Source organism: Cucurbita maxima, unplaced genomic scaffold (assembly GCF_002738345.1).
Source record: "Cucurbita maxima cultivar Rimu unplaced genomic scaffold, Cmax_1.0 Cma_Scf00001, whole genome shotgun sequence".
In the NCBI taxonomy this organism is placed as follows: domain Eukaryota; kingdom Viridiplantae; phylum Streptophyta; class Magnoliopsida; order Cucurbitales; family Cucurbitaceae; genus Cucurbita; species Cucurbita maxima.
The window spans coordinates 8433923-8442575 of NW_019272017.1; the positions used below are offsets into that span (position 1 = coordinate 8433923).

The 8653-nt window shown below is 36.2% G+C and overlaps 1 protein-coding gene and 1 pseudogene across 2 annotated transcripts; both read right to left on the reverse strand.

The window, feature by feature from the left end:
• Window positions 1-126: 126 nt before the first annotated feature.
• On the reverse strand, window positions 127-6673 carry LOC111485598 (O-fucosyltransferase 3-like). 2 transcript variants are annotated; one of them, XM_023132555.1, is made up of 8 exons: window positions 5844-6666; window positions 4898-4965; window positions 4692-4780; window positions 4448-4610; window positions 2782-3071; window positions 2256-2460; window positions 811-968; window positions 127-733 (listed from the first exon to the last, which is right to left on the reverse strand). In XM_023132555.1, exons 1-8 carry the CDS (start codon window positions 6106-6108, stop codon window positions 472-474), a joined length of 1500 nt encoding a protein of 499 aa, XP_022988323.1. In that variant the 5' UTR covers window positions 6109-6666; the 3' UTR covers window positions 127-471. The 2 variants fall into 2 exon arrangements, with proteins under 2 accessions (XP_022988323.1, XP_022988313.1); XM_023132545.1 differs by having other exon boundaries at window positions 4448-4780; window positions 5844-6673.
• Window positions 6674-7941: 1268 nt separating this feature from the next.
• The window catches only part of LOC111488611, a 6239-nt pseudogene continuing 5527 nt past the window's right edge, over window positions 7942-8653 (reverse strand).

Here is an 8653-nt window from a genome sequence, read left to right on the forward strand (position 1 = left end):
ATTCCCTCTATTTGAGCCTTATAATTATTCAAAATAGGATGTTCCCACACACAAATACCGTCCACCTCCACTTATGAGACCCATAACTCGATCACAAACTTGGCTAATAACAGATAGGTTTCAGTATTAAGTGAAAAGAAGCAATGCTTGTTTACTGAGTTAGTGTAGAAGCAAGAACAAGCTGTAATAAGCATATGCAAAAATTGTTGACATCTCACACATCTGATACAAATGATAAAATTTTATGGCAGGATTGAAAAAGAGTTGCATAAAACAAATATAAAACTATATAAACAAATGCATGGATGTTCAAGGGAGAATCCTAAAGGATCTTATTTCTATTGCTTTGTATAAACAAACCTCTCAGACTTTGAGTATTGACATGACTGGGCACCGTGCAATGAAAGCGAGAAGATCTCCCCACTGGAACGCCATGAACAAAGTTGGGGTTCTGGGTTTGGTCAGTGGCAGTTAAAGTACTTCACTTGAGTTACTATGATGGCAGTTCATTCCCTCACAGAAGCATTCATGTGGATTGGCATAAAAGTAATCTTCTTCCTTTGGCTTGTCTGGAATGGCTCTCCGTTGCAGTGGCTGACCTTGCCTTTTCTCATGTGCCAATCTTACAGCAGCTGCAAAGTCATCCCAAGAAAGAGTACCATTCTGATGCATATCCACTAGTTCTACTAGCTTTTTCCTATCCAGTGTTATTGTTCTCTTAAACCCCAGGTATCTGTGAGCAGTATAAATTAACTCAGCCTGTGATAGAAATTGGCATCCTACTTTCACAAAGGAGAGAATGTGGCATACCTCCGGTGACCTTCAACAAGTCTTGCCATGTTACCGTCATAGGTAGGAATGAAAGTGTTACTGGCTACAGAAACCATGAAATCTAAAGCTGCCATTTGCGATGAATGATTCCGAAATAACTTCAATTCTTCTGGGGATAGCAATGCTTCCTTTTTCACCTGCAATACAATAGGGTAATGCATTTAAGAAGAATTTGACGTTCGCTGTAGTATAAACCTTAAAGACCGTTTCTTCGCTACTACAGTGTCCAATGATAGAATAGCTTCACTTTTTTCTGCAAAGGGTTTCCTAGAATGCCTCCTCTTTTCTTTTCTTTTTTTTGGTTAAATCATCAAAAATACACTTGTACTTCGGAGTTGGTTTCAATTATATCCCTTGTAACAGCCCAAGCCCACCGCTAGCAAATGTTGTCCTCTTTGGTCTTTCCCTTCTGGACTTATAAAACATATCTACTAGGGAGAGGTTTCCATACCCTTATAAGGAATGCTTCGTTCAGCTCTTCAATCGACGTGGGATCTCACAACCCCTAAACTTTGAAATTTTTCATTTCAACCCTTAACGTTTGTTACAAAACAACTCTTGCAGGCCTTTTGCCATTAAAATCAACATGGAAAAGTTGTCTTTGATTATGTGAACAAATCTAAACACAAAGGAGAAAACAAAGACACATAGCATGTGTGAGCCATATTTGTTGTCATCTTCCTTATTTCAACCCCACATCCCAATTTATGGTATTTTTCCCAACTCTAACCCCAAAATTTACTTCCAATGGGTTTAGATAGGTTCACACAAACAACACGTAAACCGAGACAAACTTCAAGAGTTTAAGTGCAACTTTTCAAAGTTTGGGTACAATTATGTCTCAACTAGAAGTTCGTTAGCTACCTCTCAATTTGTTCTAGGATTCTTTCTATTTGTAGGTCATTTATGGCATGCAGGAAGGGCTCGGGCAGCTGCCGCAGGATTTGAAAAAGGAATGAATTGATCGTTTGAACCTCTTTATAACTCCTCTTAACTGAGACAGGCGATCTAATGCTTGAAGGCAAAATCAATCCATTGGATTCCACCATATATATCAGGTTGGACAGATCAGGTTATATTAGAAAAGTCTGTCTTTTTCCTTTCTTCATTTCTATCTACCTACTCTTTTTTTCTTTCTTCTTTGTCAACTCTACAGTTTAACTTGTTTTTTTTTTTTTTTTGTGGAGATTAAAAAACTAGCTTGATGTGAAAAAAAGTTTTAAGGATTTCCCAGAAAGTCGTGCTAAGTTTCAACCAATTCTCTTCACAGATATTTTCCAAAGGAGTTGCACCAGAAGGTGTAAATTCATGCAGATGACATCAAAGGTCGTCTGAATTCCAGCCAATGGCCTTCACAGACATATTTCAGATAAAGCACATCAAAACGTGATAATTTGAGCACAAGATACTGAGATAGTACTCACAGTCATTGGGAAGGCTTCCCTAAGAGTTGCAAGCCTCCGTTCACTACCATAAATCTCCCCGGCAGCAATATATAACTGTGTCTCCTTGTTAAAACCCAAGGCCTGTAATGTCAGTGCCGCTTCCTCTGGAGTCAGAGGACACTGACCCTGTGATCTCCTCTCTTCAGACAATATCTCTTTCTCTCTCCACCAAGGGAATGCATATCTGAAGAAAGTTCAACTATAGATTAGTATTTCACCTGAGAAGAATCTCCAGATGATCAGTTTGGCATAAACCACAACGATTGCAGAGATAGTAGAAGGTATATATAAACCAGAATATTTAGGAGAAAATATAAACACCAAATTTGAGCCAGGTTAAAAAACTTGCTCTTGCAACTGAAACCACCAACATGGTATTTATATTTCTTAGAAATATACACCAGAAATTTGTAGTGGGTTATTATTATAGACGGATTGTGAACAGTAATAAGGAAAATATTTCAGTGATTGGATCCTCAGAAGTTTAATTTTCACATTTACGAACCTCATTTGTTTGAGCTCATCGGCTTCTTTCGTCGTACAGCCATGTGTACAACCTGAAAAGGCCAGCATATCCATCTCGTATCTCAGATGCAAGACCACAATGGGTCCCTTTTCTTGAAGTAGACGGATTAACTTATAACCCAATGTTTCAATCTGAGGGGAGAATTTCAGTGCCTGAAAATTGACTCGACACCTGAGTTTCTGTAAGTAAACTGGGATTCCATTGTTTGCCAAGCGTGCATCTGTTTTATTAAAATGCAACACTGTGTGCTTCTTAAAGAGAGGAAGAATCTGCACAATGGATTTTAAGGCATTAGATTAAGAGCATCGAAATAGATTAGAGCACAAGAAGATATTTCTATAGTTGAACATAAAAATATTTTCGAAATTTCTGTATCTCGCGATCCAACTTTTGAACTGCTATGGAAATACAACAACACGCACAACGATAATGACTTATCTAAGATGTGAGTAACTGCAACCAACAAGCATAGAGCTAAAAGAATCATCTTTCGCTCCCCTTTTTTCACCCACTTGTCCAAACAACTCCCCTCTCCCAAGACACTGAAAGAAGAACCCTTCACGGATTTTTTTTCTTTTAGGGTAAGAAACTAAACTTTCATAGAAAAAATGAAAAAAAATGCAAGGGCATAAGAAAAGAGGAGTCTGGCACTAACTGCAAAAAGAACTCCAGTCTAAAAGAACAAGACCAATATATACAATAACTTCTTTGGCTCTTGTTCTAATACAGATAATTACTTCTAATCTTTTTATAGAGCGAAATAAACCGAACTGTTTTAGATCCATCATTTTCTCTGACACAATAGAGCATGCGTTAAGATGCAATCCAGTTTGCAGAAAATGCTAAATTCAGGAATATGTCTAAGATATTATCAATTCTCATTATGACGTAGATGTCTTGATGCAATTGCATTGCATGGACTCAAATTATTCCTTAAAATTTCACGACTCATGTGATTCAGTAAAAAGATTATACAGCCCTAGGGTAGGCTTGCAATATATCATCTCTAGCAGCCTGGAACAACTGATAATGAGTGGTCTACTAAGCGTTGCCCTAACAGTACCTCCCCCCTTTGCCCTTAGACATCATTCAATTACTTAGAGTAAGAATCTGGTAATTGGGACGTCTTCTTACAGCACCAAAATCTGGTGATGATACTTCCAGCAGATTTTGGAGGATGTTTGGTGAATAACAATCCTCTAACAGATACATATTCTAGGCTGTATAATCTCTCTGAGCGTGAGCAGAAATTGGTTCAAAATCCAGTTTGGGGGGCAGGCGGCCACGTTAGGTTTGAGTAAAGGCAACAAAAAATTGACATAGAGTACCAGTGAGACCACCGATTCAGGAAAGACTCAATTTAGACCAAGCTTTACCTCAAGATAATACTCTCAAAGCTGCACTTGATTGGTATCTACATACAATTTGGTAAATATCCCAGAAGCATCGTTTGACCATCCAAGGAACCTAAATTTGCATCTAATGAGAAATATGAAAAACTAGGCCTGATGATGATAGCCTATCATTTCTGCAATTGGATCATGGACATTCTCATGCACTACCATCTGATCTTGGTTGTATATAAGTATATAAAAGATAAGCAATATGACAAACTAGTGTACAAGTGAGAAAAAATAATACGAACCTGTTCTAAATAATATTTTTCATTTGACCAGCTAACTGGAGGCATGGAAAATGGTATAAATCCATGCTTCCTATTGAACTTTTTGGGTAGTCTTCTGACAATGCGGACTTCGTCTCTCAGTGAATCAATAAAATGCTTCACATTAAATATGTCATCAAAATTACTGCACGAGAGCTCAGTGTTAACATACTGGAATTTGTTAGAGAAAGTAACCAAATCACAGATAGCAAGAAAAGGAACATACCTCGGGTCCGCCCAAAAAGATGTTTTATCAAGTTCTGGAACAACCAACGTCAAGTTCAAAAGGCGAGCAACAGTCACCATATCACAGATCTGAAATGCTTAATTAGATGAGTCCAATATATCATCCTTTGAAGGAAAAGTACAAACAATAACATAGGCATAAATTAGGAAGACGTGGGGGGAAGAAGCAAGTCAAAAAGTGCACACCGCAGCACGCATCTGATTTAAGCCCCCATTGCAGGACACTCGAAGATAACCATTACTTGAATAGTTCCCTGCACAAATTGAGGTCTTTAAGTCAAATTCTCCCCAAAGCAGTTGGCGGAAAAGATAAATTTAGAGATTGAATGATATGGTAGCCAGACTGTAATGGATGAATTATCCAAGAAGCTCAACAGTGATGCCACTGAAGTTCCATAGCTTATTTGTAGGAAGAGCACAAAGGAAAATTGATTCCACAAATTAAAAAGGGAAATAATATCATTACTTTTTATCCAATAAGCTTGATTGATCGGGTAACGCATGTAACAGTCTAAGCATACCGCTAGTAAATATTGTCCGCTTCGGCTCGTTATGTATAACCGTTAACCTCACGATTCTAAAACGCGTTTACAAGGGAGAGGTTTCCACACCCTTACAATGAATGCTCCATTCCCCTCTCCAACCGATGTGGGATCTCACAACGCATTTCGACACATCAAGTACAACTTTGTAATATATAGAATAACACTGGTGGTTTCCACAATTCATAGATACTTATAATCTCAAGCAAAAAGAACCAATTAAGAGATGTTGGTGAACTCCACAGTCCATGCTCTCAAGCTAAACAAATCCACCAGCTGAACGGTGCAGTGACTCTATACTGTAATAAACTAAACCCATAGACGAAACTTTTCATTGAAAAAATTAAAACAAACTAAACAAAACCCAATTATGGCTACTCTTGTATGCATTGCTTTCAAACCAAGACAATCCAATGAGAACGGTGGTGGCCACATTGATACCTCAAGACATGCCCTTACGCAATGCAGAAATTAAGAACTCCACATACAGCAACAAGAACAAACGTATTTATGCATATCATTGCGCTAATCAAACACCTAAAATCCAACAGACTCCGATGAAAGAAGACGGATTAGATTAACGAACTCACTTGCTGGAAGAAGCGGCGCCGATTGAATGGACTCTCCGACGTGTAGCGAGAGCGGAATCCCAGTAACTTGCGAAATCCGATTGGTTATATTGGATATAAAAAGGGGATGCCATAACTTCCCAAATGCAACGAGCTGAACAAAAAATGTCCAGAGCAAAATGCTGGAGCAGACGCGAACAAACCAAACCTGCAAACGGGTCCTCGGAACTACAGGAACTGGGAGTTTATCGGACCTAACTTGTACACCCTCAGATCTAACTTCCATTGCTCCGCTAAACACCACATTGCTGCCTCATTCAAAGTGCTCCCCTATCCAATCAATTCCCACATTCAAAATATCCATTCCGAGGCTTACGATTTCCAGATTTGCATCGCCGTTCGGGGATTGAAGCCCGCTTCACACCCGAGAACACGAACAACTTACAGTAAACTAAATTATCGGTATCATGCAAATCGGTTCAGCTAGGGGAATTGAATCTCAGTAGATGGAAAGCCCAAAAGGCTGAATCGGGCAATCAATCACAATCTCAGCTAATGGGCTGTTTGGATTGAAGAAGAAACGGAAAAACATCAGAAGTGAAGAGGGGTGCGGAATGGAGGTGGCGATTCACGAGCTAAAAATGAAGAAAATTAAGCTGGAACGACAAAATAAATGCCTTCTCATTAAACTTTCCCGCAAATTTCTGCCGTTTCCTATATATTTCCAACTCTGAAACTCAAACAAGGAAGAAAAGGAACGCTGAAATTTGCGTGGGCTTGGAAAATAGTGATTAGTGTGTTTGGGTGTAGAAGCAAACACAAGAAAGTCTACAAAATTGATGTGTTTATATTAATTTGATGCAATTTCCAGACAATTGCGGTCAATTGCATTTTTTAGTTTATTAATTTTTGTTGAGAAATGGACGAACGGAAGATCCAGTTTTTACAGCAACCGATTCTTCTTCTAAATGTCTCTACAACATTATCCAACAAAAAAGGAAAAAAAAAAAAATCATGAAATCGAAATTCACCGTGCAATTTTCTTTTCGATGGAATTGGAAATCATTAAATGTTGTTGAAATCTTTCTAGATTTCTCTAAGAGGAAAGTGGAGCATATGCTGCCTTTCTACTGCGGAATTCGTTAAATGTTCAAAACTAATATAGAAAAAATAAATTTGTTTTTTTTTTTTAAAAAAAAAAGGAAGATTATTGTGGCATAGGTTGTAACTATCTTGGGAGAACACGTGACTTCAATTGAGCTTTACGGGTAGTAAGTAGTGTGACAAATATAATCAGAACGATCTTCAAAACCATTTTAAATAAAAAAATTAAAAAAAAAAATGTATAGTAACTAGTTGAGATATCTCTTATTATTTTTAAAGTTTAAAAATTTATATCCTTCTAAATTAAAAGAAAAAAGATTACACTGGCTTGGGTATTGATTTTTTTATTTTTAGAAAATGTTCATAAACTTTTAATTTAATTTATGGTCTATCTAATCATTATCAAATTTGAAATTTAAAAATTTTGATAAGTCAATGAAAATCAAAAGTATTAATAATTTTTTAAAAATTTATGGTCTACCAAATCATTATCAAAAATAAAAATTTAAAAAATAAACAAGTTTCAAAAATACCTTATTAATAGTATTTTAAAAATATTCTTAAATATTCAAAAGTTTTACTTTTCCATCTATATATCTATATATATTAATGGCAATATTAAAAATTTAGAAATATTAAACATATTTTTAATTTTTAAAATTTTATGGATATTTTCTTATACCTAAATGATATTTTTTTTTAATTTTTAAAAAAGTTTGAAAGGTATTAATAATTTTTTAAAAAAAATTAAGAATATTTTAAAAATAAAGTAATAATAATTTTCATTAAAAAAAACTAATACTAATGAATGATAAGGCATTTTTTAAGATAAATAACATTGAGGTTGGTATTTTTATTAATTTAGTTTTATTTTTTAAGTAAAATTGGGGGAGTCAGATTCTAAGTCTCAGATTCGGCAGTGGAAATCGCGCTTCGATAGAGAATCAGACACTTGGAGGAAGAATCAAAGAACTAGAGTGCATATTGGAGAAATGAAGTTGCAAGGAAAATCATCTAGTCTACAACACGCATCCTCTTGCAACAAAAACTAAATCCATTCTTTACACGAAAAGACAGAATCAGAGAGGCCATGGAAGTAGAAGTACATAGAATACTTGAGTTTTCCTCGTCACCAAATCTAAATTACAATTGAAACATGAGAAGAAACGATTAAATGCTATGGGAGACATTGAAGAAGGCCACATTCTGGTGGAGATTCCTCCACGGAAAATGGGACTGGGATTGGGGATGACAATACTAGAGTGGGCAGGTGAAGAAAAATGAGATATTTCAATCAAAATCACCATTTGAGTAGAGGGTGAAAGAAGCCGTAAAATCTTTTTTCACAGCCTTTGCTAGTCAAGAGAAACTGGCAACTTCAGGGGAATATAATCGAGCAGAAGAAAGCTGAATGTTAGGAACCACATACCGTACTGCATTCACACATGAAATCATACCATCACTTTCAATGCTATGCATTAAACAAATTCCAGTGATGATCAGTAGGTATATCTTTCCTTGATCTTTTCAAGTCTTTTGAGAATTTCCAAGAAAGAAGGTCTCTTGTTCATATCAGCTGCCCAACATTCTACAGTTAACCTGGGAAGAATGAAGCCAGAAGAGGCTCGTATAATAAATGACAAGCTATCTCCATAAATTGATATGAAATGAAATTGTTTCTTTTTTTTTTTTTTTTTTTTTTTTTTTTTTTTTTTTTTTTTTTTTTT

Bases quoted from the DNA above. Each gene is read 5' to 3' on its own strand.
- LOC111485598 (XM_023132545.1), bottom strand. From the start codon at position 6,108: ATGGAAGTTAGATCTGAGGGTGTACAAGTTAGGTCCGATAAACTCCCA. The intron at 969-2,255 runs GTGAGTACTATC...ATTGTATTGCAG, and splicing joins GGGAAGCCTTCCCAATGACT to GTGAAAAAGGAAGCATTGCT. The intron at 734-810 runs GTATGCCACATT...TACTGCTCACAG, and splicing joins CTTGTTGAAGGTCACCGGAG to ATACCTGGGGTTTAAGAGAA.